Here is a 27,926-nt window from a genome sequence, read left to right on the forward strand (position 1 = left end):
TAGAGGCAATCTTACTGTAGATTCAGTTTTGGTCGAAGGCATCCTTCTGAGATGTACCTGGCCTCAGACCCACTTGGCATTTAGCTGGGCATGATCCTGTGCCCTTGCTTTTAGGAGACAATGTATGTGAATGAGGCTCATCCTGCTTTTTGCTTTGTCCCTAGGCACCTCCACAGTCCCCGCTGGGTGGGACAAGAGCTCTTCCAAAGGGTGATGCCAAAGGACTGGAGCAGGACTCCAGGGCTCCTCTCCCAGCTCCGGGAGAGGAATTGACCTAATGGATAAAGCAGGCCCTGGGACTGCTGAAATCTTGTCCTAGCAGGGGAAGGGGTGAGGTTGGGTGGCCAGTAGAGGAGTTGAGAAGTTGAGAAGATAGGGCTGTAGCCCTGTCCATAACAGAGTCTTTTTCTGATTGTGGTGGCAGAGGACATGGGTCAGGACTTATCAGTCTTCTGGACAAACCACCCAGAAGCTTTGTTTGACTTTGATTCTGATCTGAGCTCATTCAGCTTTTGTCTGAGGCCAAATCTGAACCCACTCCTTTCCCTTTGAAACGGTTTTCCGCTTTTGGCATAAATGGGAAAAAAAATGACTTCATTACATCCCTGAGTAAACAGATCCCACTCCATCCTCAGAAAAGGAAAGCTGAGGATTCATTTTCCTCAGGACCCACGGCAGATGAATCAGAGAGCTGGACTTCCCGTGCCTTTGAGGCTGACAAGAGAAAGTGAGCTGAATCAGGACGGCAGACGTGAGGAAGCGGAGTCGGGAGCCGGAGCCCCCACGTTCCGGGAAGGTGGCGTGCGCTCGACGTGAGGAGGAGGAGGGAGACCTCCAGCCCCGTGCTTCCAGAGAGCTCAGCTGTTGAGTCAGCTGAGCCGGGGGCTTTGCGAAGCACCGAGGGGGAAAGGGTGAGCAAAAAGCCGAGAGCGTGCGTGTGTGAGAGAGACGTTTCACCTCTGGCGTGGGGCCAAAGGAGCGGCTGTGTTACGGCGGCCCTCGGGGACACACTTGCAAGCACGCATGCTGGCTTGCACACGCACACCCTTGCTCACGACCACGTCCCACTGACAGCGCACGGAGGCTGCTCCCAGAGGCCGGCCCCGGTTCGTGACGGTCCTGCTAATGGCCAACATCTGGCGAGATAGCTGGGGTGGAAAGACAGCTGGGGCCAGCAAGCACTTTCCTTGGCTATGAGCGAAGGGGAGGGCTGTAGGAGACTCCTCTTCTCGAAAAGCAGCCTGCAAACACTCGCTCCTGGCTCCTCTGCAGAGAGCAGAGGTTGAGCTGCTGTCTGCTTTTATGTTTGTGTCATAAGGAGCCGCTGAAAGACAAGGCAACAGTGTGAAACCCTCAAACCAGAGGTCCCTAATCATAGCCATAATAACCAAGCAAGTTTTGCCAGCCCAGCCTGGCTTTGCCAAGAGGCCTTAGCGTTAATATGGAAGCACAGATATCCTCGACGCATGCTGTTAGGGAGGATTCATTAGGGGATTTTTTTTCAAATGGATGTGGGCTGTTTACAGGTTTGGGCACTGCACCCTGTCTCGCCCCTGGAGGTTATCTGCGGAGGGCGAGATGCTCACACCTCGCGGAGGCTGGAGGATCCCAGTCCTCCGTGTCGGAGCTCTGGGAGGCAGGAAACCTCCCCCGTGTCTCAGCCTGACTGAGCCTGGGCTGCGGCTGTGCCAAGACAGCTCTTAGCAAACATGCCAAAGGCTTTCTGAGCATCGGAGCAGTGATATTATCCAGCTCCGCTGTTATCGTAGCCTCCTTCTTGGGAGTACAGGTCGGAGTGCTGTCAGAGAGGGAGAGAGAGATAGAGACGGGGGTATGGAAAGGTAAAGGAAAGAGACAAGGTCTTGTACAAACAAAGCAGAAATTTTTGTGGATGTTCTTTCTGCCGTGCTGGGCCTTGGGAACAGCACCCTTCCCACTCTCCCATCATCTCACCATCATTCGCCCTCTCTCTAAGGCACGTGTTGTGCGTCAGGGTCCCTCTCCCCAGCGCTGCCTTCAAACCAGAGCTCTCCTCCACCTGGGGTCAGCGAAGCCGGGCTCTGCCCTGTGTCTCTGGCTTCCAGGTTGAGTGTGGGACCGCAGAGGAAGGCTGAGGTTAGATTGTGGCCGTGCAGCTGATTAATCCCCCAGACATGCGTATGCACAGAGCACCACCACCGGACACCGGCCACATGTCCCACTTGCTCACCACTGACTCACAAGAGACTGGAAAAATACAATCCCACTCTGATGATGTGATGAAGATGTAAATTCTCCCTAGTAATACTTGAGTCGCGTATGTGAGCAACCAATTGGGATATTCGGCGGGCGATGTTGCTGCATTGATGGTTGGGATGTTTATGGTATGACTACGTTGAGCTGAACAGGGGGTGACTCGGGTAGCAGGCCTTCATGACATCTTTGAGGTCGTTTTGGGATGATAATCATCAGCTCTGAGGATACTGGCTCAGCCTCCCTCCCCCTCCTTTCAAGCCCATCAGACAAGCATTGGGCAATCGAAGTCCTGAACCCCAGGTACTGAGGAAACGGGAAATCTTGTTGCCTAGTGAGACATTTCTTCTAAGAGGGAAGGAATTCATCCTGGTGGATGTTGCGGGGGGAGCTCTCATCAGAGGTCAGTCTGTCTGGGGCACCATGACAAGGCAGCGGTGAGCTGCTGGTGACCAGTGAACAGGCAAGGCCTTGCCACCATCTCCCTCCTCACCAGATACTCCCGTGGGGTGGCATCTGGGCACAAAGCCCTGCTGGGGGGCCTTGGGATGCTCCGCAGGGGACCAGCCACCTCCCACCTCAAAGGCTGGGAGGGAAGCACCAGGTCCTCGCTCGGAGCCGGAGGGGTAGCCTGTGCGGCACGCATGGGCCGGGGAATTCCTTTCCTTTTGGGATGCTCGGGATGTGGCCTGGGCTGCCAGCTCTGCACAGCTGGGTCACAGATGTGCTGCTCTGGGGCACACTTGCAACATGCCCGCGTCTTTGCTGGTGGGCTCCAGAGAGGGCCCGCAATGATCTGAAGCGCAGACAAGAAACTGCATGCTTCTCTGCTGTGTCCTTTCATCAAGGGCCCACCCAAAGAAGGGTGGTGGCCCGGCTGTGGGGTCAGCAGAGGTGTCCTTTTCGCCTTCATACCTCACCCCTTTTGCCCTTGCATACTTTGCTTGAAGGCCAGAGAGCAAGGGGGATGTCTCTGATCTCCTGATGTGTCCAATGGGGGGACTGGAGAGGAAGAACCTCTACCTGGTGGCTGGATGGATTCCAGCCACGTTCCTCCAAGCTCTGGTGGAAACCCATTTTTCAGGTGGGGTAGCTAGGAGGCTGCAGGGTGTTGCTGGGATGTAATACGGTGGCTGAGGCTGCTACATTTCTGTCCTCTCTCCTTGGCCAACACAGGTCCCCGTACACTGAGTGTTTGGGAGCTGTGGGAGCTCCAAAAAGCTCCAGGGTGTCTGAGAACCTGAGTAGCAGGTCGAGAGTGGACCTCCAGCTGCGGGGCACTGCAAGTCAGTGCCACAGAGACATACGGCATCTATACTGCTACTGGAACTAACTTGCTTCTCTCTGAGCACTGGGGTACCTTGTCAGCTCAGGTCTGCTGCTGGGGAACAAGAGCTGAGCCTGGGTCCTGCCGCAGTGAAATGATGGCAGACAAATTGTGTAGCAGGAACAATGAAGCCTACAGAGATCAAGGGAAGCTTTGAAGCTCCTGGGTCCAAAACTGTGGCACCTAAGCTCAAAAGACCTATGTGAGAGCACAGCAAGAGACATATCCCAGGTCAGCTCCTGCCTCTCCTGCTTTTCTGAGCTGTGGATTTCTGGGGGTGTTGTGGCTGTATAAGCCACCAGGGAGAACAAACTCCTGAGTGGGACCCAAACTGCTGATGGTGGGGCCCAGGGATTGACCTGAATGGTGTGTTTTGGCATTAGGAGATCTGGGTCCACCCCCAGCATCCAGACCCAGGTAGTGACAAGTGAGGGAAGAGGACCCTGGGCGAAGAGAGAGGAATTAAAAAAAAAGAGGTGGAAGGAGGCAAGGATGGCTCGGTCTGGGGTTGGGGTGAACCGATGGCAGTGTTTCTGTTATCACTTTGCAAAAGGGCCTGCTGGAACATCTGTCTGCCACCACGACCTCTCAGGCTTGGGCCAGAGGATGTGCCAGGTGCGTTTGTAGCCTGAAAGCTTTGGCGTCAACGGTTGTCTGCGTGGCGGATGGGCGCCCAGGTGCGTGACGGAGTGGGGCTGAATCTGGCTGCTGAGCGTGGCAGAGGGTTTAACGCCCTCTCCACTGCTGATCAGCTTGCTGCAGGCTCAAGCTGGCGTGTCGGCTCGGGGAGCCTCGGTGAGAGCACTCGTGTGGGCAGGCGCTTGAGTTTAACCCCCCAGGTGGCAAGAGCGTGCCAGGGAGCTCGACCCGCATGCCTGGCGAGGCAGCCCCGTTCCCAACCCCAAAACTGGCCGCAGCTTTCTGCCGGTGCGAAGGGGGCTCTGTGTCTGTGCAGGGGGGGCTGGGACGGTGCTGTTCAGGCAGGGGCTTCCCCCGTGTCCCGTGGCGATGCTGGCGGGCTCCCCAGCTGCAGCCGGGGCTGGGCGCCGTGCCGGCGACGCTGCTCTGAGTCACGGCGTGTCTGCGTGCCACGCAGCCCAGCCCCGCACGGCGAGCGGTGCGCCTGCGAGCCCTTGTCCCAGCCTGCACGTAAACCATCCCTCCGGCCCCCCGTCCTCTGCGTCATGGGGGTCAGGTCCCGGCGGTGGGATTTCCCAGCGTTTGTGTGCAGACAAACCTCCCCGCAGCTGGAAATAGTCCCCAGGGCGCAGCTCGGGATCAGGCAGGAGTCCCAGGATGGGCGATGGGGCTACACGGACCCCTGGAAATCTTTTGATGCTGTAAATAGCGGTGCCTGCTGTCACCGTGGGTCGCTTTGATCTTTCCCCCCCACCACCACCCTTGGCTGCTGGCAGGGCTGTTAACACAGCTACGGGCTTGGGAGCACCCCGGGGGGCCGCAGCAGGGGGCTGGGGGTGCAGCCGTGCTTCTGGGAACATCCCTGGGTGGGTGGGAGTCCCTGGGGGGCTTGGCTGCATTTTGCGGGGTCTGTCCCCACAGCGAGCACAGGGACAGATGCCCCAGCTGCTGCTGAGCCCTCCGTGCGGTGCCTCGCATCCGCAGCATCCAGCCAGTGTGGCAGATGCCTGGGTTGCAGGTAAGACGTGGGGGCAGCAGGGAACTGGCTGAATTTGGCTCTCTGGGTGCATGAAAGGAGGGTGCCCCCCCCCACCCCCTTCCCCTGAACCGCGTCTCACTCGCTGCGGGTGGGGGGGAGGAAGGAATATTTTGGCATCGGCCGTGCACGGATGCCAAACAAGCAGCCAGCAGAAAGGCAAATATTTTGGCTGCCCCAACACATCTGTTTAGAAGCAGCTCAACCCCAATTTTAAACAAAAATGGGGAAGAAAAGACATTAATTGAAGACATGTCCTGAGGAACGCGAGCCCTTGGCTGGGGCCCAGCATTGGCAGCTCTGCTGGGAGATCGTGTGTCACACAGATGAGGCGATAGCCCGGGCTCCGTTGCGAGCCCCCCTCGCTGCTTTTGGGCAGGTCGCACGTGCCCTGCGGAAGCAGAGGGAGGCTGTGCACGGCTGTGCGGACACACAGCGCTCTCGTGGGGGTCCGTCTGCTCCCAGCATCGCTCCTCCCCACCGCCCTGCCGCATCCTGGCACAGCAGCGTCCCTTTGTTTGGGGCGTAGGGCTCCGTCTCGGCGGTTGGTAGCTCCCATCCTGCTCCTGCTTCGTTTTTCACGGGGAGGATCCAACCCCAGGGATCCTGAAATGGATCAGCTGTTTTCCCGGCAGCCCCTGGCTCTGTGTGTGGGACTGGGATTACCAGATTGGGAACAGCTGATCCCAAGGCTGTTGACGAACCCATTAAGAATTGGTGACGCTTTGACAGTGCTCTTCTGGTAGCCTCTTTTGACTGGCTTTGGACATTGCCAGATCTCTGAGTTCGAGATTTTGGGGTTGTAGATCTCTGGGGGTTGGAACTGGATGATCTTGAAGGTCTCTTCCAACCCAGACCACTCTCTGATTCTGCTGCGCCCAGAGGCAGAGCTGCAGAAACAGCTTCAGGTGGGAAACTGGTGCGAGGAATAGAAATGGGAGGTCCCTGAGCTTTCCATGCGCTTCTTCAGCGAGCTCTGCAGCCCCTCCTGAGCTCGGTGGTGTGGCGGGTACCTGCTAAACTCACGGGTGAGGGTTGCCTGAGCTGTGGTCACGGAAAGGCACACCCCCCCAGGTCCCTCTGTGCTGCAGCACCCAGCGGGGGGTTGAAGCCCCCAGGGACGGCTCTGGGCTTCCCAGCGGGGCCCCCTTTGGGTGGCAAGGCTCGGCGGTGTCACCAGGGCTGTCCTGGTGCCAGCCGGGGGGACGTGCCCACGGACCCCCTGTCCCTGCTGGGGCCGGTCGTGCTCTGGCAAGAAGAAAGGCGGTGGTTAACTGCAGCGCCCTCGTGGTTCTTGCACGGCCTCCTCCGCTGTATGCAGCCGGCGTCCGGGATGTAATAAGTGCTAATGCTGGCTTCCCGGGCGGAGGCGAGGGGGGCAGGGAGCGTCTCGGAGGAAACCCTCGGCTCATGTCAATCAGCGCAACTTTTTATTTTACAGATCACGCTGCACGGCGCTTCCAAGTATGAACAAACCTAAACGAAGACAGCTGGCAGGGGCTCTCGTCATCTAACTCCTTCCAGATGTGCGGTCGCATGCCGCTGTTTCTGACTAATGACATCTCCGAGGAAATCCCTGGGGACGCGGTGGTGACGGGGCGGGAGAGGGGCACGCCAGGAACCTGTTGGTGGGCCGACAGCATCGGCTCCCCGGGGGGCTGCTGCCTGGAGCCCCTGCCCGGAGGGGCCCCCGATGCCCCTTTTGGGATCAGCAGGGCTCGGTGGGTCGCACAGGGGCTGCTCCTGCCCCACGGAGCACCTGGGCATCTCTCTTCGGGTGGATGCAGCTACTTAATCCAGAGCTGTGTCCTGTGGAGATAGCTGCTTTGTGGCCTGGAAGCCAGAAAACCACACTCAGTACGGCTGTGCTGGAGCGAATTAGTGATGTTTGCTGATAATGAGTTGAGGTTGAAGCGTTTACGCGGTTTGCAGCCTGGGAGCCCGTTCAGGTCTCCCTGCGTGGTGCCTCTCTGTGCTGCGGGGATGTCTGAGAAATCAGACTGGGTGGGAAGACTCGTAAATCCTGCCGCCCCCCTGCCGAGATATCTGCCCTGCATGTCCCCAGTTTATGTTCCTGCGCGGCCTGGGTTGTGCTGGAGCCATGCGGGGTCTCCAGCAGGTTTAATTGCCTCGCACCTCTGTGGGAAGGCTGTGCCAGTTTTACGGGCTGGGTCCTGGTGCATGCTTGGTGGCGGACCAGCGGCGGGTCAGGAATTGGGGTGACCAGCCCCTCTGGCCCCAGGCGAGGGATCATGTCCTCACAGAGCATTGCCTTCTTCCCACTGTGTTTCTGAAAACGCAGCCAACCTGCGTCCAGGATTGCTTCTTAAACGGAAGAGTCGTTCTGGGTCTTCCCATGGCCTCTTCTCTTCCCCCTCTCTCCCTCTCCACACCTTTGTAATTAACCTCTGAACTCTGGCTAATCCTGGGATTAGTGTGTCACGGGCTGTCGGATGGGGGTCCCACCACCCCTGGTGCTGCCCCAGCATCCCTGGCAAACTTGCAGGGGGGTCCGGAAAGCCAGGTCCCCCTTGGGGAGGGAAGAGGCTCCTAATGGATGGGGAGAGCTCGAGCCTGGTGGGTGGCGAGGGCTAATCCAGAGTCACCCATGGCTGATGGCAATCTCCCAGAGCTTGGGGAGCAGGGGGAGAGGCAGGAGGAGCTTTTGGTTGCCTGAGGCAGGATCTTACACACAGGAATGGGGGCTGCTTTAACATCCCTGCCCTGGGCCTTCTGCAGGGCAGATCAAGGCTGCACGGGGAAGGGAAATCCTGATGATTTACTTTTTTTTTTTTCTTTGGTGTAGCATCTCCACCAGGACAGGCAAGGTGTTGGGGGGCATCTGGGCTCGCAGCAGCATGGCTGCAGCTCTCTATCCTTCCTGGGGTGAGTGAGCAGGTCGTCATGAGCTGGCGGCTTGTTGGCACCTCTCCTCCCTACGTGGAGCTGGGCCCGGGGAGCTGCAGCAGGCTGGGAGAGGAAAGAGGCGATAAGCCGCGTCCCCGCCACGCGATACGCGGTGTGTGCACAGGATGTTTGGTTTCCTATCAGTCCCCTCCAGAGACGGCGGGGATGGGGAGATGTAGGGACAGGTTTTGTGGTTTCTTTAATCTGATAGTTTCCCTTTCTTTTTTTTTTTTTTTCGGCCGCTTGCAGGGGATTACGTGCGTGAGGCACCTGAGCTGGCACGCTCTGTCCCGGCACTGGCTGTGCTTGCAGCGAGGTGTGCTGGGGGCTGGTCGTCTCGGGCATGACTCAGGCTGATGAGCCCGCTCCTGTCCCGACAGGAACACCTCGCTGGAAGGTGTCTTTGCCTCCTGGAGGCTGGCTTGTTCCTGCTGCCATCTCGCGTGGGTGCTTGGTGAGCCACCCGTGTGCAGGGGAGCAGAGGATGGGTGGATGGACAGGCTTGGCGCGAAGCACAGCATGCACACAGTGGTTTCCATCCCCAGGGGCTGCAGTGTCACCTCGTCTGGCACGTCCCAGGGGAAGAAAGAGGGGGTGGGTGGGAGAGGGCTTTTAGGAGGATCCCGATCCCACTGCTGGGCAAGCCTCAGGCAGGCGCTGGAGAATCCCCGGCTGCAAGGGAGGAAAACTGCTGGGGAGCGGCACCGGCAGCTCCTGCGAAACACTTTCATTCATCGCCAGCCAGGCAGGAACCGATGCTGGCAAAAGGCGGCGAGGGGATGCGTTTCATTCCCAGCAGAGCCGGCGGGGGCTGGTTTTCATCAGAAGCGGTCCGGTGCTGGATCTCAGCAGGGCCGATGGCTGCGACCCGCCGCGCCGCGCGGCCGGGGGAGGCCGGCTGGTGTTTGCCTTCGAAAGGGGCCTCCCGTGCTCGCAGCGCTCGCAGTTGAACGGCTTCCAAGGCGGCTTGCTTGTCTCCTTTTTATCGCCGTTATTATTTTTTAATAAAGTTTCCCCATTAGCTTCTAAAGGCGTTGTGGCCGAAGGGCCTGGGGATTCATTTCCTCTCCCTGGCCGCTGGCAGGGCTCGCCGGCCAGCTTGGCGCTGCCGCCAGGGCTTGGCCCCGCGAGCAGGGATTGAGGCGCTTCGGCACAGTTTGGAAAGGGGTCTTGCACTGTAGGGTTAAGTAAAATCGGGGGAACAGTGCGAACGTAAATTTCCTTGTGTGTCGTACGGGGAGGGGTGGGAGCTCCTTGTCCTCTCCTTGACTTCTTTCTCCTCTAGATGTGCTGAGAGGTTTTCCTCCAGGCCACAAACAGCATCGCTTATTGCTATCAACTGTGTTATTAGTAACAATAATCAAAGCACTGATATTAATATTAATGCCTAATATCTTCTGCTATTCATGGAACTGAGGGCACAAAGGGCTCTGCACAGAGAGGTGACACTGCAGATGCCACTAAGTCTTCTGTTTCTACCAGCTTCTGCATTTTGTTTTTCCTCTCCTTAATAAAATAAAAAAAAGCTTTTGCTGCCCTGCTCCTGCACAGAGATGCCCGACCCAGGGAGGCCACCTCCAGCACAGCCAGGGGGAATCTGGTCCCTGCCAGAGGACGTGGCGAGTTCAAGGCTTGTTCATGGGGAACCCCCACTGATGCGGGGAGCGGGCAGCAGCCCCAGGGAAGGCAGAGGTGGAGAAGCATGAGTGGGGGAGGCGCTGGGATCCCCCCAAGGGGTCTTAGCCCAGGCAGGCATAGGGGTATCCCAGTCTGGGGTAAGAGATGGCCAAGGAAAGGATGTGTTCCCTTGGACACATGGAGCAGCGAGGCAGAGGCACAAGTGGGAAGGGAAGGTGCCTCGAAATGGAAAATGCCATGTGCTGGAGCTGTGTGTTGCAGTGGGTGCTCTTCCTCTGCTTCCCCACGGGGGCTCTTGCCCGTGGGCTGTGTGTCTCTCTTGCTGCAGCACCTCACCTTCCTGCCCAGCTTTGGTCCCTGGCTGGCTTCGAGGAGAAGCCATCCGCTGCCAATACAGGTCACTTCTCTTGCCCTTCTCTCCGCAGCTGACAAGCTGGAGATAACGTATCTCCCCCTCCCTTTGCCTCGCTCCCCTTTCCCCTCCACTATATGTATTTCTCTCTCTATCCATCCCCGTGACTGAAACTTGGCAGGGAATTCAGAGACACGCTCAGTCGTCAAAATGACTGCCCCAAGGAGAGCCCCGAGGCGGAGGGAGCGGGGGGGTAACGTGCTCTGGGCTGAACTCCATCGTTTCCACATCAGCTGTGACCGAACTTCCTTCTCCCTTTGCTACAGCCTCAGGAGACCGTGGGCTGGAAGCTGCCTGTTGGGGTGTGCTCGGTGTGGGCAGGGGCTTTGGGTTTCATCGCTGCTTCATCCTCCCCAGTCCTTGTGCTGTCTCCCTTGTAAGAGCCTCATGACCAGCTCTGAGCTCTGAAATGACAGGAAAGGAGGCAAAACAGGGAGCCGTTTGAAAAGCGTGCAGCCTCAAGCAAGGGAACTCTGTGGCCTTGCCAATAGCTTGAGGGGAAGAAAGGGGTGATGTGGTCCTGGAGTGGATTGTGTAGGGAAACCCAGAGAGGCTTCCATGTGTCGCGGCTTTCAGCCTCGGGAGAAGGGGGCACAGTCTGAAATGCCAAGGGGCCAAACTCCAGGCAGATAAAAGGGGTTGTTGTGCAACCCTGGAAGCCGGCCGAACACTAAAGAGCAGGACGTATGTCGTATCTTTAATGACCAACGGGCAGCGTTTGCCAATTGCTCCATCAAGTGCCCCAGGTGGTGCTGGTTAGCCACCGGAGCCAGGATCTGCAGCGGCTTTGGTCAGGGTCTGGGCTGAGTGCAGCGGTGAGGAGCTGGCCCCTGTGGTCAGGAGAAACCCCATGCAGTCTGCTCGGAGCCGGTGATCAGGTCTGGCACGGCGAGAGAAGGGCTAGTGGTAGCTGGCTGGACCGTGCCCTCTTCAGCCTCCCTTGCTCCACCTTGGTGTGGCTCTGGTGGCATTTTTACAGCACCGAGCTGCTGCATCTGGCTGTACAACAGCTCTGGGCGAGGCTGGGCTTTGATGTGCTGTGGTTTTGTTCCTGCAGCTCCCGATGAGAAGTGTTTTAGGCAACATCCCAACTTCCCCACGGGGCAGTGCAGATGCGAGGCTTCATCAGGGCTAGAGCAGATATGAGGGAAAGCCGCAGCTGTTCCCATCTGAGCCTGCCCTGTCTTGGGCTTGGTGGGAGCAAGGGGATGTGAGCAGCCTGCTCAGAGCGGGGCTTTGGAATTCCCTGTCCGGATAAGGCAGATCTTAGGAAGGACAGGGACAGTCAGTCTTCATTAGCCACCCTGTCCCCTAATTCTCCAAGCGTGTGGATGCTGGCCAGACCATCTGAGGTTGGCTCGTCACTACTCAGAGTGTAAAAGTGCCTCACGGGTTCTGTTAGGAAATCTATGGTGTTCCCCGTGTGGGATCTTGGGCAGCCTCAGCTCCCTCACTGACTTCAGGCATCCACCAATGTGCTTTGAAGGAAGCCAGACTGGAGCATTAGCTGCGATGGCCCTTGGAAGCCAGCATCACCCGAGCGGAAAGGAGCTTTATGAGCGTTACTGGAAGCTGCTGTGGCTGAGTTACCAGAAATAAACCACTTCAGTTTGAAGCCAAGTGCTTGTAGACCACTGCATTTCCCACTCTGGTAGCTGGGCCATCTTCCTATTGCCTCTGCTTGTCAGCAGGGAGATCTTCTGTAAATGCCACCCACTGCTCTTTCTGCTTAGAGTGGGTGGCAGTGGGGCAGGAAGAAAAAGGTGGGTGCATTGCCGAAGGTTCCTGTTAGCAGAGATTTATATATATATATTTCAGAAGTGCCTTTTCTGGGAACTTCTGGGTTTCCATAGAGGTAGCAAGAATAGCTCCTAATTCACAGGCAATTGCAGGGCTGGGGGCAGGAGGTAGCTGGAATGAGAGGGCTCTGCCCACAGTCTGGGAGCAGAAGATGTGTCCCCAGAGAGGCGCAGATGCCTCAAACTGAGGCTCTGCACGCATGGGGGTGGCAGCATAAGTGGCCTTTGGCCAGTGCATCCCTGCCATTCTCCTGCCTGTCTTTGACTTTAATTAAGCTGCAAATTTGACTTATGAGCTATGCGTCAACCTGCTCCCCTTCAGGAAGCACGGAGGATGATGCCTACACAGCCATCAGCAGCTTTCTTTTCCTACCGCCCCAGAAAAAGTATTTTTCCTACCACTCCAGGAAAGTGAGCATTCAGCCCCAGCTCCCAGGGGGAAACTGAATCAAGGAGGGATGTGCCTTCTGCACGCAGAGCAGGGAGTCCTGATCCCAGTGCTTTAACCTCAGATCCGTGTTTGTTCCTCCATGGAATACCTGGTGAAGAGGCAAATACGTATGGGACATGTAAAGTTTCTGTGGGGCTTAGGGCACATGTTGTGACTGGTGCCACCTCTGTTTTTAAATGCAGCATCATCTGCCAGTTCAGGACTCCTGATAATTTCCCTTGCCGAGCCTTTGGGTTTGGTGGAGGCAGAGAGCCCACCACCAGACCCCCTTGGCTGTGGGGTTGGGAGCTGCCTTTTCCACCAAGCTCCTTTTTCAAGGTCTCTGGGTGGAAGGAGCGGTGAGCAGCCTCTGGGGCCAAGACTGGGGACCCATCAGCAGCACGTTCTCCTTGCTGCACTGTGAATGTGGCGGGGCCAAAGCACCAAACCCGCCAGTTTGGCCTGGATCCTAACCACAAATAGCACAGCCAGCTGCCAGGCAGTGCCTGGTTTTCTGCCCTGGAGTCAGGGGAAGGAATGTGGGTGGTTTTGCATGCCAGGGCTATCGGTGCAGCGGTGCTCAGCCCATCTTGGCACTGATGGCTGGCCTTGCTGGGTGTTGAGAGCCAGCACAAACCCTTCCCCAGGGATGCAGGTGGTCCTGGCTCGGCTGCCCCAGATGATGACCCTGGGTTGGGGCAGTACCTAGCTTTGGAGCTGGTCAAGGTGAGGCCAGAGGGTATTTCTGTGTTGAACTTGCATCTTAAAGCCTGCCATAACATCTGGTAGCTCACTGTGCATGTGGGGCTGCCATACCCCATCACGTCATCCCATGGAGCTGGGATGACTGTCCCCAGCCAGGGGTCTGCCAGGCCACATCATCTGGCACTGGATCCATTCCTTCTCATCATCCCTCTTTCCCAAAGCCCTCAGAGGCCCATGGGGAGAAGGCTGTGGGCTCCACAAGCTGTTCCTCTGACCAACAGCCTGCTCTCTGCTGTCTTTCAGTCTCCTCCCTGTGACATGGCTGGCAGTGCACTTGCTGCATGGCCAGAGAGCTGGTTTTCTCCATCACTTGGCAGGTGGGAGCCTCGCTGTGTGGTGGGAATGGCCATGGACGTTGGGCTGTGGGGCGAAGGATGGCTCCTTGTCACAGAGCAGGAGAAAGGCCAGGGCATAGACCCAGAGGGCTGTGTGCATCCCTACCGAAAGAGCAAGGGGGGATTTCCCCATCCTTGAAAAGGAAGCAGGCGGCAGATATTTTATCGTCATCCCAAATAATCTCATGACAAACCCTCTTCTCTCTCACTCAACCAGCAGAGGAGGTAGTAACTTGTTCAAAGGGCTCTATCGACTTAAAAACATGCTTCTATCTCAGTTATTTCCATCCTGCTGCTGAGCTGTGAAGTTCCTGAGAAGCCAGGAGTGGAGAAAAACACTGGGGCTCAGCTGTGGGTTGGGTTGTGCGGTGCGTGTGTCAGCACTTTGGGTGCAATCAGTTTTCCTCTGGTCAGTGAGTTTCTTCCGTTGTTTGGGTGGGCCTTGCACAAGCCTTTGGGGGAAAGCAGAGGCTTTTTTAGAAAGTGGAATATATGACTGTGAAACCACAAGAGTGATGGAGGGTCTCCGGCGTGGGTAGAGGAGCCAAAATGGCTCCTGACTGTCAGGATATTAGTCACCATCACTATCACCTTCCTGGCGTGCTGCTGCCTGCTACCAACCTTTTGTCAGTGTCCTAATTCACCATGAATCATGTAGAGTTTTGGGAAGACCACGCTTTCCTCTCCATCTGTACAATTCCCAGTGCCTGGCGGCTACTACTGTGACATAAAAAAGTTGTCCATAAAATAACCACAACACACTCATTTTGGAAACAGACAAGAATTCAAATGGGCAGTTTCCCTCTATACTTAGGAGTAAAGCCACAGGTCCTGAAAAAGCTCCAGTTGGTATGAGGCTGAGCACGTGTAAGCGTCCATGAATATTTGAGGTATGATATTAGGAAAAGCTTTCTAACTATGGAGCAAGCAAACTAAGGATGCAATGGGAGCTCTTTCCTGTGATGTTTTCAGAGGGGCTTAGACTGACATCTCCCAGGTAGTGCTGCTGATGCCTGAGCAGGGTGCGTTTCATGTCTACTTGTCTATGATCCATCCTACTTTCCAACCTGGAACACAAATTCCTGTTCACTGTCTCTGTTTTTAGACTCGGAGCTCCCTGATGGGCTCAGCTGAGCCCAACGAGGGCACTGCACCCATGGCTATCCTCTGCCAGGGGTTTGTTGTCCCAGTGACTGAAATGGCTCCTGGGGGAGGGCTCTTAGAGCAGAGGATGGAATAGGGGAGTGAAGTAAAGGTGGCCAAAACCATGGCCTAAGTGCAAACACTGCTGCTGTGATGCTGGTGGACACTGCAGGAATATCTGCAAGGGCAGTCCAGTGCGGTATCAGCTCCAGGAGTGGCTGCTCTGGCAGTGGCAAGGCAGCAAACCCTGCCACACCTGGGTGTGACAGAGAAAGATTGGACCGAGCTCGCCTGCCCATGTCACCAGTCATGGTGGGGGGGTACCCAGTGTCCTGCCAGAAGCCTGGAGTCAGAAGGTCTGCTCTGGTATCCTGGATAGACAGGATCATCCCACCACGCTTCCAAGAAGGAAAATTACCCAATTAGTGTTATTTCACTTTATTTAAGGCAACAGGGGTAGGCAGTGTCACAGCGTACAAAAGCAGAGAAGGGGCCTAGTCCTTCACACAACCCTTGGAGAAGCACTGGGATGTGTCAGGTGCTGACAACCTGAACTACGACTGGAGGAACTCATGAAGAAAAAGCCCCTCCAGGACTGTTAGATATGAAGACACAGCCTCTGGCCCAGAAAATCCCAAGCCACCATCACGTGGAGGCAGAGAGAGCATGTGGAGGCCGTATCACTGTAGCTTGCCCCGTCCCCTGCTCCCAGACAGGCCGGCGAAACCCCGGCCCCCCCGGCCCCTGGCCGCACAACGGAGGGGCTGTGTGACCTGCCGGCTCCCGACATGGTTGCTATAGGAAAGGGAAGAGGCTGGAGGGAATGCCTGGGACCTATTCACACCCCCCAGCCCCGATTCACAGTGCCCCTGAGGTAATGTTTGCCTGGCTCGCCGTGGCCTTGCCTGATAAAGGGGCCTCCGAAAAGCAAGGCGGGGGGAAGAGCTGGCCGGGGCTGGGAGAAATATTTGCCTTGAATGCCGGCAACGCGTGGAAATGGGGAGGTGGCGGGAGGGACAAGAAAGGACCCTTTGAAAAAGGGGGAGGTGGAGGAAGTCGGGTGCGGGGTCTGGCTGCGCACGGGGCCGTCGGGGCTGCCCCTCACAGCAGCTGGGTGGCACGGAGCTACCAGCGTGGGCACTTGTAGCCAGCTTTGTGTCGGGTACTAAAAGACAGGAGGGTTTATAAGCCTGCCTGAAACTCATCTGCCTTTCCTTCTGCCTACCTGTCCCATCTTGAATGATCTCGTTATGCAGATTATTGTTATTATTGTTGTATTTCTGCTTTTGTGTAGCCAGAGTGCCACTTGGCCCACTATAATGCGGGATAGGCTTTGTTCTGGAAAGCCCCTTCAGCTGCACGTGAATTCTGGGAAACAAAAGCAAAATTCCCATTGCCTAAAACCCAGCAAAACAAACACCGCCCCCTCCTCCCCCCCAAATATCCTGCAATATTTCCCTGCACAGAATAGAGCTGGATGAAGAGGAATTTTGGCACAGGACAGGCACTGGCCACCTCTTAAATTTTTATAGCTGATCTTAACAAATGTCCTTTTTGTACATTTTAGCGTTCTCCTCGACAGGCCTGATCAAAGCGGTGAGACAAGCACGCGGCTGCTGTTGGGATGCTTTGCAAGATGGAGGCTGCGTCCAACATATGAGGCAAGAGGCCATTTTTAAACATCATCAACGAGGCCCAGAGGTTTCCTCCCCAAGCTGTTATCTCTGCTGTGATGGAGGAGTGAAGAGGGCGGTGGGAACATCTGGCCTCCGAGGTCCAGAGAAGTAAAACCAAGCCCACAGAGGAGCTGTGGGGAGTTTTGGGAAGGCTCAGCACAGATGGGTGAGTGGATAAGAGTGTTCACGGTGGCCAGAGCTCAGCATTACTGAAGCTTGGGGAAGATGCATGACAAGGAGCCAGTCCAACCAATCCTTCACAGGACTGTGTTTCAGATGAGCTACAGCTGCTTGGCCAGGAGGCTCGGTATCGGTGGGCACGGCTGGGTCGAAAGCTCTTCCCAGCGTGGGTCAAAAGAAAACAGAAATGGGAGTGGGATGGAAGGGGGGAAAAAAGTAGCAAGCATTATAATGGCATTTTCTCGTGGGAAGGGAATATAGTCTACAGCCTTGGTAAAAAAGAAACAGAGGGGGCTGGGGCACTGCTATTGAGAATGGCTGGGAGCATGGGAAAGCGCTTTTATAATGAGAGAGGGAAAAGATGAGGGTGATTTAGGATAAGAAATGTTGTCGTTGGCTTCAACTAGAAGGAGAGCAGGTCTGCTCCTCCTCTGACTTTTTGTGCGGCACCTATCATCGTTGGACGCGAGTAGCTTGCAAAGAGACCAGGCTCCGAGCAGGCTGTGAATATGGTTTATAAACACCTCTGCTTACCCTGAGAAAAGAACGCCCTAGAAGGGGCTTTCTCAGCCTTCCTTTATTACAGGCAGTAGCCCCTCACTCAGGAAAAAAAAAAAAAAAGAAAAAAGAAAAAAATGAAGCCCTCCTGTGCATTATGGAAAAATAAAAGCAAGAAAGTGCCTGGCTGATGACTTTGTGAGGGGAAATGGTGTTCAGAGAGATGGCTTTGGACCTCAAAGGACAGTGATGCGGCTGGGAAAAGTAGCAGCATTGCTTTGCTTTGGGATTTAATAACACTTTCACTGTCTTGCCACCCCCTTGGCTGCCTTTCCACAGATAGCAATGGGGAATGATGCACTGGGGATATGCAGGGGAGCAGGGAGGGAATCTGGAACTTACTGTAAGCTCTGTATTTCATTTCAGCATCTTGATTGGGGTCCTGCCATTGGGTCAGTTGCTGTTAATCCTCTATTTGTATTTACCAGATACATCTCTCACTCAGTTTTCTGGAATTCCCCTAGTCTGATGGGTGATGCAGGCTGCATCGCTGAAGTTTAGCTTTCATTCATGTGCAGAAGAAACCAAACTCATTTGAAGTTTGCTGTTGTTTAAGCTCAAAGCCCCCCTGCCCCCTATTTTTGGTCAATTTAACAGCGATCAAAGGATGTTTTTACTCTTGCATGAAGCTGTTTCTTTAAAGCCTGTGTTGCAAGTGACCTGGCGAGGCTGTGCACTGATGCTGAGCCCTCTGAGAGCTCCTGTGGTTAGCACGGATTAAAGGAACTAGGTCAGATTTCTAAACTATAGCATACATGATTCTGCTGTTCCAGCTGGACTATCTATAAAAGCTGGAAAAGAAAATCAGAGTCCTGGAAAGAGGTTTTGTTGGATGTGCACTTCCCAGAACTCCCCCCCAAAAGCAATCCAACTGTGCAGGCTAGAGCAGAGAAGCTTCAAAAGGTTTTTCCTAAATCAACCCAGCCTGTTGAAGTCCACTGGGAAAGCTTTTGAGAATTTTGCTCACAAGATGGATGGATAATGCAAAAAGCAAGAAAGCGATATGGAAGAAAAGGCATTTTTACACATGGTGCCACTCCCAGCATTATTTTATATGAACCAGGACATAAATAACTGTTTCTCTTTCAGGCTTAAGCACAGGTATGAGGACATCACCGTCCACTGCAAAACAGTGCTCTCTGGGCTGGAACAGAAAACTGTTTCCATGTAGGCAGCAGCACTGCAGAACAGCTTGGGATAAGCAAGGAGAAGTTTGCCACCCATCAAAGCTACTTCAAAGGAAGAGATAGGCAGACCATGGCATGCCACCGTCCTTGACAAGAAATGTGGGCAGCATCCCCACCCACCGGGCAGAGGGGCTGCACTATCCACCTTGTGAACGTTTTTCCATCCCCAGCTTCTACACAACAGTGCCGGCCAGCCTGGACCTTGGCCAAAGCAACATCCTGGTTCCACGGCAAGTGCTGTGGGATCCGGCCACACGTGACGAGGACCCCAGCTCCGCGTTGCGTTGGGAAGAGACGGCTATCGTGACCCCTGCTGCGCCCTGGGAAAGTCTCTTGGCTGCAGCTCACAGGAAGGAGAAGGTTTGCTTTCTTCAGATCCAGGATTTCCTCCTAGGCCCTCCTCACATGCTGCACCACATCTTAACCCACTCTCGCAGGCTGGGACCACAGAACAGTATGGAAACACCACCCGGCCTTCCTGTGCTGGTTCTGGGGCTGGTCCCAGCTGCCTGGTGCAGAGAGGAGCCCCTGCCTCTGACCCAGTGCTGCCCACAGGACTGGGCAGCCCGGGCACGGGCTGAGCACGGCAGACTATGCTCCCCAGCGTGGGAAATTTCTAAAGAAGCAGCCTTCTGTAAACCACATTTTCATTTAACCAGTCTAAATATATTTCAGTTTCAAAACACACGCTTAAAAATAACTTACAGAAATATTTATATGGACACTGAAAGGAACTTTCCAGCTTTGGGGATTCAGCCTACAGCCCACTGCAGAGCCCACAACTGGCTTCCTGTTCAGTCACTCCTAACCTGTTGTTGAGTCTCTTGTTTTGAGAGCGTTGGAGTCTCTTTCTCATTCAGTTATCTTGCTTCACTCCACCCTGCCTCACAGACTCAGAGGGCTTTGCTTCAGCAAGGTCAAGACTGATACCTCAGGGCAGCTTTTCTCACAGCTGCAATCATTGTAACTCTCTCAACGGTGCGAGTTTTCTTTCAGACCAAATGGGAAAACATTGCCTCACCTGGGATAACTCAGCAGCCCCACAAATGAGACATGGCACATACTTAGGAACGCCCTCTCCCATTTTTTGCCCCCTGTACCATTCATTCATCTGGCTGTCTCGGTCCATGTGCTGCTTGGGGCAAACCTCTGTCCTTGACAAATGTATGTCAATGTAGTACAGTGGTGTGAAAGGTCAGAGTTTGAATCTTTTGAGTGGTTTGGCAACAAAAAAAGCAATGTAAAGCTAAAAATTAGCTTCCTGCCTTGTGTTTTTCACCATCATTTGTTCCTTGCTATCACTAATGTCTGCTGGGGCACTGTCAGCTATCGGAGGGAACGGACGTGTACCAACCACATCTCCTCGTCTATGCAGACAATCCCCTTTGCTAAAGAAAGGCTGGGCTCTCCCCAAAGCATCACAATAAGAGCACGTCAACCAATCAATATGCTACGTCATATGGGAGAGAAGCAGTCTGACGGGTCAGGACGAAGGTTGGCTGATAAGGACGTGTTGTGTCATGGGCCCATGTGTCTCAGCTTTTCTAAAGACATCCCTGTAACCCAGGAATTTTTTCTAGGAGGCTGGAAATGTCTCAGTTTTTCATGTCACCAGATTTTGTTCTTAAATCACGACACAGTGTTTGTTCAGTACATATTGCAGCACTGGTGAGAATCTGTCCCATGTTTAGCAGGAACAAACAGCCCAGAAGAAGGTGTGCTCACTGGGATGAAGGGTATTTGGATTACAAGAGAGGTCAAATGAGTGCAAACCCCATTGAAGCTGTATGAGCCACTCAGTCTGGTTTAGTGCTGCAGGAGGGACTGTGCTGGGAAGATGAAAGCTGGAGAAGTTCTGCTGCGAGAAGCATTTGTGCTGCTGTAGGGGCAGGAGCTCGTGTAGGAAAAACACAAACACTCGATCAAAACTAGGTCTGTGATGTCTTTCATGGGAACAGTTTGTGACAATCTAATACGTCACCACCGAGGAGTCTCTGGTTTTGATTTTCAAAGTAAGGTTCAGAACCCTACTGGCTTGCAAATGATTTTGCCTCTCTCTCTTCCCCCCATATTTCTCTTTATATGTAGGGGCTGGAGAGGCGTATGTGGACGAGTGTGTTTTAGTGTTTTTCATAAAATATAACCTAAAACTTCATACAAAGCTGTGGCAACAGACTCTAGGTCACCAATTAAATGCAGCTAGCTCTGAAATGTCACACAACATCTATTTAAAACAGTCCAAACTCCAGGCTTGGATTAAGATCCATGCATTCCTAAAGACACAGGATTAAACTGAAAGCTCGGATTTCCTTTAAAAAAGAAAGCTTCCTGCTCTGTGACTGCAGAGAAAAGATCAAAACCCTTAGCTAAACAGAAGTGATGCAACAGCTTCTTCTGGGGGCCTGAGTCTTGGAGGGCACTGATCAGTGCTGTGGTCATGTATGGTGATGTAGTGGTACCACCGGTGGCAGGGCAGGAGAAAGGACAAGCTGCTGTGTGGGGTCAGGAACATGAGGCTGGAGCAGGAGCAGCTTTGCCATGGAAGAAAAATTGTCATCTATCTGCCCCTGAGGTAAATTGCTGCACGGGTTCAGGAACCAGCAGCCAGGAAGCTCTTGAACCAGTGATGTTTCTGGAGAAAACAGACCCAGATCCAGATCCTGCAGTAGCAGCTTGGAAAGGGGGGAGCTGTCCTGCTCACATCAATGGGGCTTGTCCATAGCAGACCCCAGCAGGCACCTGTCTGGCAAGGGACATGGGGAAAAAGGAGGAGAGCACAGCAGATAGCTTAGTGCCTGTAGGGTAGTGGGGCCTGGGTGCCCCAACTTGGCCCAAAAAGTACCACTGGAGATGAGTGATTTGGAGGGCTGCGTTACATTTGCAGTGGGAATGAGGGCAAAGCCTGTGCTGGGGGCAGAGGTCCCCAGGGCCTGCAGCATGGGAACTCCAAGAGGCCCTGCAGCAAGGGAACCAGCTCCCACCACGCTCTGGAGAGCCCAGGCCAACCAGCACACCAATTTCAGACCAAGCCAGTAGAGGTCACAGTAGGTCCAACAAATTCCCCATGCCCTCCTCCCAGCCCAGTCTGCCCTCACATCTTAAACAGTTCAGCTCTGACTGACTGGAATTATACCCTCTTCCTACTCAATGGCCTCAGCAAGCCCAATGAAGCCAGCCTGTGTCTGGCGTGTGCTATTTAGGATGGGGAAATCAGATGATGGCGAGCTGGGCTGTGGCCTGGTGGTGCCTACCTTCCCCACCGTGTGCTCCCACTGCAGCTAGTGTATATCTTGGAGGTGAAATCTGTCATGCGGGTGTGGATGTGTTTTCTTCCTGTCATTCCACAGAGGGAAAACACCAGACCTGCCAGCTCGTCGGGCTCCCTTATCTTCCCAGACCTCTCACCTTCACCCAACCTGTTCCAAGTTCATGCCCAGCCCGGAGGACATTCCCACCGCCCAAAGGTGGTTGGGTCTGCAGGGGATGGGGCTTTGTGCCTGTCTGTGCTGCGTCGTCCACAGGCCAGCAAGTGCTCTAGGACAATCGCCTGAGCATCTTCATGCTATGATTGAGGTGGTTCCTGATGTTCTGGGCTCTCTTGGGGTCTTCCAGGAGAGTTGGGACATTTCCCCATGGAGGGACTGGTAGGCGTCCTCTCAGCCGGTCCGTGCCCCTGCTCAGCTATAGCCCCATGAGGAAACTGCAGGCATGGCATACACCTGACAAAATTTGTAGCTCTTTGTACAGAGATACTGTGAATTACCTTCAACCATTTCAAACAATAGAACCTTGGTCAGGGAAGAAACCAAAGGCAAAACCTGTACCTTCCTTAAGTAAATATTGCAGCCACGCAGCTCTGCATGCAGATCAAGGTCTGCACACAACCAGGCCGTGGCTGGCTGGGGTCTCCTACGGGTGACAGGATGTCCTGCCGGGGCATCTTCCTGGATGGGACTTCCTTGGCATGATGCCTTGGTGGCTTTGGAGCCCACCACGGCTACGACACATGGCATTGCCACCACCAGCAGGACCTGAGTGCCCAGGCTCTGCTGCCAAAAGCACAAGAGATGGCTGTGGCCTGGCGAACTGGGAGAGCGAAGCCTGGCTGCTGCTTCCTGAAGGCCTCTGCCACTGGAGGGGGACAGAGCACCTCGCTGCGCAGGTAGGTCCCCCCGCACCCTTCCCAGAGGAGACCCTCCCATGCCGCAGGGCTTCCACCCAGTTCAGCCCGGTGGATGGGCCACTGCTTGCACTGCCGCACCCTGGAGTGGGTCATCGCGGGATTGCGCTGCTAGCAGAGGAGGGGAGCCATTTGGCAAGAAGGGAGCATTTCACACAATAGCAATGAGTCCACTGGCAGCTCAACACCGCCAAGCCTGCCACCACGGGTGTCGCAGCACGTCCGGGGAGAGGAGATGCACAGGAGCCCAGTGGGGGTCAGGAGCTCTCTGGAGATGGGCCTGGGTGTTTAGGTGCTGCCTCTAAACCCCTTCATGTTTCAGATGTGCTCCTGATGTTCTCTTATATCCAGCTGCTTTGGATGGGCCATTCCCATCTCCGTCTTTTCCATCAGCCTAGGGCTTGAACTGCTCAAGCTGGTGCAGTGCCCTGGCCCATGCCTGATGGTTTCTGCAGACCACAGGGACACAAATACAGCGGGGATGGAGGCAGAGGGGCTGCACCAGCCGGGCTCAATGCCATGCCAGGCTGCCCGGCACCACCTGCACAAGGTACCATATGGGGACACCAACAGTGGGATGGGCACATGGCTCTGAAATGGCACATTTTTGATGACTTACTGTGGCAGGATGGTGCTGGCTCCCACAACGCCAGGGGATGTGTGGCGGGGAGCTCACTGAGGAGAGATGGTTCCTGCTCTGGGTGGCCAGGTGAGCAGCTCATGCCTTGTACTCTCATGGAGCCCTGGTGACATTGTTCTGTCATAATGATGGCTGGTGATGATGGCAACACGGACCTGGGTGGCAGCTCTGTCCCCGCATTTTGGGAGGGTGTCGTGAGCTGGAAGAGGTGGCTTCCACAGCAGGGTACCCCAAGGAGCAGGCACCTTTCTCCTGGCCAGCTTGCTCCGGCCGACGAGACCTGATCGATGAATGAAGCCGGGGCCTGGCACGCTGTCAGGAGCAGGCTGCATTGTGCAACAGTGCGTGATGCAACTGAACTTTACATAACCTGATGCAACACCTATGGCTGGAGTTTAAAGCAGCAGGTCCTGGATGGCTGCAGTATGGTGTACATACCTCCTCCTGCATGCACACATGTGAGGTCAGCTGGTGGGAGCGGACAGCAGCACTGCTCCAGGCAGCTCAGGCTTTGCTCTTGGGTTTGAAATCACTGCAAACAAACAAACAACTGTGGCTCGTGAGAGGTGAGTAGACCACGAGCAGAGGCAAGAGCCAGGCACATTGCAAACAGCAGCTGTGGAAATGTCCTCCCTGCAGCTCAGCCCATGTTCTTCATTCCCACCTGCAGCTAATCCTGTCCGAAGTCTCTTTCCTCACTCGTGTCCCGCAGCTCCCGAAGCCTGCTGGAGCTGGGGTACCTCAGTCTCCATTTGCAGCCCCTCACCCCCAGATGTTCCTTGCATGGCATCTTCCACCAGGCTAAATCATGATTTTGAGCTCAGTGCTGTGTTAGGCAGCCTTGAGGCTCTGCAGATCTGATGCTTAACCTGGTGCCTTGGGGAAGGCGGCAGTACCCCTTTCCTGGGGCAAGACACCAAAGCTCTTTAATATAGCATGAGGCAAGGCATCACCCTAAATCTGCCCATGGCCTGACATCTGCTGCTGTCTGTCCTGAACCTCAGGCCAAAGTAATTCCTCATCTTTTCTCTGACATTTATCATATTTAAGCTAAAAGAAAACAGAGGGCGGTTGCTGGCCTGCTGTTTTCTGTACAAGCAGTGAGAGTTTGCAGCTGTTGGGAGGTCTGGTGTGTGTGTGGTGCCCGAGCAAGGCAGGGGAAGCAGGGGCACGCCAGGGAGGGATGATGAGCCCCAGAAACAAGCCGGTCATGACAGCTGTGGTGGGGTGGTCCTGCCATGCCCCTCACTGCCGTAGCATAACGCCAGTCCAGGCTGCAACGCTGCCACCAGGAGCAACGTACTTGGGTTTTGGGAAGCCCTCCTGGGACGAGGCAAGAGAAAGCATCGGAGCCCAGAGGGAGCCAGATTGTCTTTCTGTGTGAGGATCAGCCTGGCACGACCCCAAGTATCACCTGCCTTTCCCTTCCCCCTGCAGAGGAAGCTAATCCTGGGCACTGCTGTCGCTGCCAAGTTTGCATGGAAAATGCCACCAGCAGGAGCCAAGCAGCAACCACTGAAACCGAACTGGGAGGGGACGGCGATACAAGCTGGTATCCCCTTCCTGACGTGACTCCTACCTGTGAGTCACCGTGGCCTCAGTACCTTTCCAGCCATGCTGCTGCGCCCGCAGCTGGTGCTCGAGTGCCTGACTCTGGTGAGGTGAAGCCTTTCAGCTTTCTGAGCCGGGCCCTCATGATGTAACACTGCAGGTGAATTTCCACAGCTCTGCCAGAACACAGAGTGGGGCTGGGAGACGGTAAAAATGCCTTTCCCCAGCCTGGTGCCTGGACTGTCCTTCCATCTCCCTTCCCAAAAGGTACCTTTTTATCCGTTCCCCATCCCACCCTCCAAAAGCGGTGCTCTGGGGCTGGAGAGACTGTGCTGGTGGTAAAGGGGGTTATGGCATGGCCCTTCAGGGCTGCAGCAACACCTCCAACCACTTACACACAACAGCCTGTGTGCCCGAGCTCCAGCCAGAGAGGATTTACAACACAAAACCATCAGCTGATGCAGAGATCAACCGGTGCTGCAATCGGGTCACAGATACTCTAAATCAAACCAGATCTTTACATCCTGGAGCTGCACAGCCTGCAGGGAGCAAATAAATGGTTAAGAAGACAGGCTGAAGTGCCAAACGAGAAAGCAAAGTTTGCTCCACGCTCGTGGCCAGGCTGTAGTGGGAGAAGCTGCTGTGTGTATGCAGCACGCGCTCATCCGTGACCGTGTGGCTCTTCGTGTTATGTCTGAGAAGGAAAGCAAAACAAGAAATGGTGACCAGGGTGGGATTATAATCCAGGAATACCGTGACTGCTGAAAAACCGAGGAGGAAACCACAGGCTAGTAGCTGCTGTTAAACTAGCTGGTGGAACGCTTGCCGAGATGGCGGAAATTTTCCCAGCCCCTCTCTCCATAAAGGCAGTGGTGATAGTGATGCATTTGAGCTCCTGAAAAATGCAATAAAAACAAACAAAAAACAGCAAAATGAAACAATTTCTAAATATGTGTTGGTAAGGAGGTGGGGGGGCTAAGGAAATTACTAGCGTGTTGCCAGTTTGGAGAGAGTTTAAATGCTGCGTCAAGGGAGCGGTTAGCATGTGGTATGCAAAATGAAGCAATCCAAAAACGGTTATTAACTGAGGCTGATTTGCCCTTAAAACGTGCTCTAGGAACTGCTGTGTCAAAGGATACAGCTACTCTTGGTGATGGGGAGTTGCAACAACATCAAACAGCCTGAAATTAAGGGTTTATTTTTTTTCCCCTTTGGGGGACAGTCACCTCTTTTGGCTGAAAGTCTTTCGGGACAATATCAGAACCAAAACATAAAGGAAATTAAGCTTTGCTTGAGGGAGAAGGGTGTTTTTGACTCCACTGTTCTCCTGAGGCCCCATCTGCATGACAGCCTGAAGAAAGGCAGGGCTACAACACGGACAGGGCTTGGGATGACCTCCTGGGTTGCTGAGGGAGGTTGTGGTGAGGGAAGAGGGGGCTTTAGAGGATGTGGTGTTTCCCTGCTCACAGCTAAAAAAGGCTGGCATCCTTTGCCTAGGTCTGACTAAGCAAAACCCATCAGCCAGATGGGGATGCTGAATAGTGACAAGAAGCATCCTGTGAATAACGCACATGGGGTTTTACTCCAGTATAACAGACTAGCATGAGGAGAGCTTCCTCACCCTTGTTTTGGTAGAAGGCCACAGAGCAGCTACTGCAAAGCACGTTTAGTTTGGAGCTATGCAGACAATGTATGGGTTAGTGGAGGTGACAATGAGGGGTGTCTACAGAGGTGCTGGTGAGGCTGTCAAGAGCGGTTGTGGAGCAAATGAGGGAAAAGTGAATTTTCCAAAGACCCGGCTGTGTGCTGTGGGACTTGCAAATGATTTTCATAAATCACCAGTAATGCTTGGGGTTATTCTCAAGGCACTCTGACCACGAGATATGTCACAATTATCTTCCTTTCTGGGGATAGGCAGTTATTACCAAGGGGTCTTGCCCAATACCTAGACAATATTACAGTCCCTAAATAGACCAGTGCACAAAGGACAGAAGTAATGTTGATCCACATGATGTACCAAGGCTCCAGATGAAGCAAAGAGCTTTGTATTATCAACAAGCAAAACGGTGCCTGTAAAATTAGCTTGCAGCACTTCCCCACGGGCCTGAAACACTGGTGCAGAAAGCCAGCTGTTGGGGTAGGACGCCGAAAAGACCCGCGCTTAGGGCTGGCTGGCATCGACCTGCAGCCCTGTGCTCACACCCCCGAGGAGATCCAAGCATCGCCTTGGGAGGTCAGCGGTTGAGCCACAGCTTATCTCAGGAGGAAACAACTTTACTCTGGCTGCAAATCATCAAACACCGGTTTCGGTTTTAGCAGTTGCAGCCTGGTTACAGAGCCAGAAGGTTTTCTGGGGCAGTCCCTGCTCTGGTACTGTGGTAGGAGATGCAGTGGCTGGCACCACGAGCACCCGTGGAGTGACAGGTACCCTGACGCAACGTGAAACTGAGAGCCAGACGGGCCTGGCTGAGGCATCCGATGATATGATGAGGAGATGGGCTTAGCACACAGCCTCTTCCAGCCTCCTTGGCTGGAAAGAGAGTACTGAAATACATGTCCAGGTTGCCTAACGTGTGGCACCAGAGCGGTTGCTGTAATAAATCCCAGGTCTAGTGTACTCCAAGAATTACATGATGGCCTCTGGGAATAATAACTATGAAAGCCCTGGCTAGAAATTTGGTTTAGTGGCCAGACACTGATGCACAAATAGGAGGAATGACAAAACGATGTCAAGGGTATTAATAAAGCTAGTTGGGAAATTTTCCATCAGAATAATTCTCCGATGGAAAATGTCCTTTTCACTAGCTCAGCACTTTCTGTAAGAAAATTGCAGATTTCCACGGGGAGGATCAAACTGAAGGATCCTTGGCTCTTTTTCCGCGAGGAGCAAACAAAATCGCCGAGAGCGCTTGCGGACGGGCGCGCGGAGGTTGCCTTCCCGCGCAGCTCCCAGCCACCCAGCCTTCCCCTGGGGACCAGAAATCCCGGGCGCAGCGGAGCAGCCAGAGGCAGCCAGAGGCACCGGAGGGCTGGGAGCTGCCCCGGGAGCTCCCGACAGCTCACCTGCAATCCGCTGCAGCCAGGAAGCCGGCAGTTTTCCTTTTGGTCCTGGCGAAGCCTGGCTCTTGCGGAGCTCTAATGAAAACAGCGGGTTTGGTTTTTCAGTCTAGTATTTTGCTTGAAAAGGAACTCGGTTACTATTGTTTTCTTTCTCGCTGGAAGGGATTTCTATTTCCCAGCCAGCCCCGGGTATCAGCGAACACTACACTTGCTTAAATATTCTCCTTTGTG

General features: G+C 54.5%; 1 protein-coding gene across 1 annotated transcript in view; it reads left to right on the top strand.

The window, feature by feature from the left end:
* The window catches only part of RSPH9 (radial spoke head component 9), a 90,355-nt gene extending 64,772 nt beyond the window's left edge, over positions 1-25,583 (top strand). Inside the window, exon 5 of the mRNA XM_083830369.1 lies at positions 16,231-25,583. Coding sequence (XP_083686495.1) covers positions 16,231-16,451 — 221 coding nt within the window. The 3' untranslated portion in view covers positions 16,452-25,583. The remainder of the gene's footprint in view (positions 1-16,230) is intronic.
* The last annotated feature ends 2,343 nt before the right edge of the window (positions 25,584-27,926 follow it).

The sequence above is a fragment of the Anser anser genome (assembly GCF_964211835.1).
Source record: "Anser anser genome assembly, chromosome: 3".
In the NCBI taxonomy this organism is placed as follows: Eukaryota; Metazoa; Chordata; class Aves; order Anseriformes; family Anatidae; genus Anser; species Anser anser.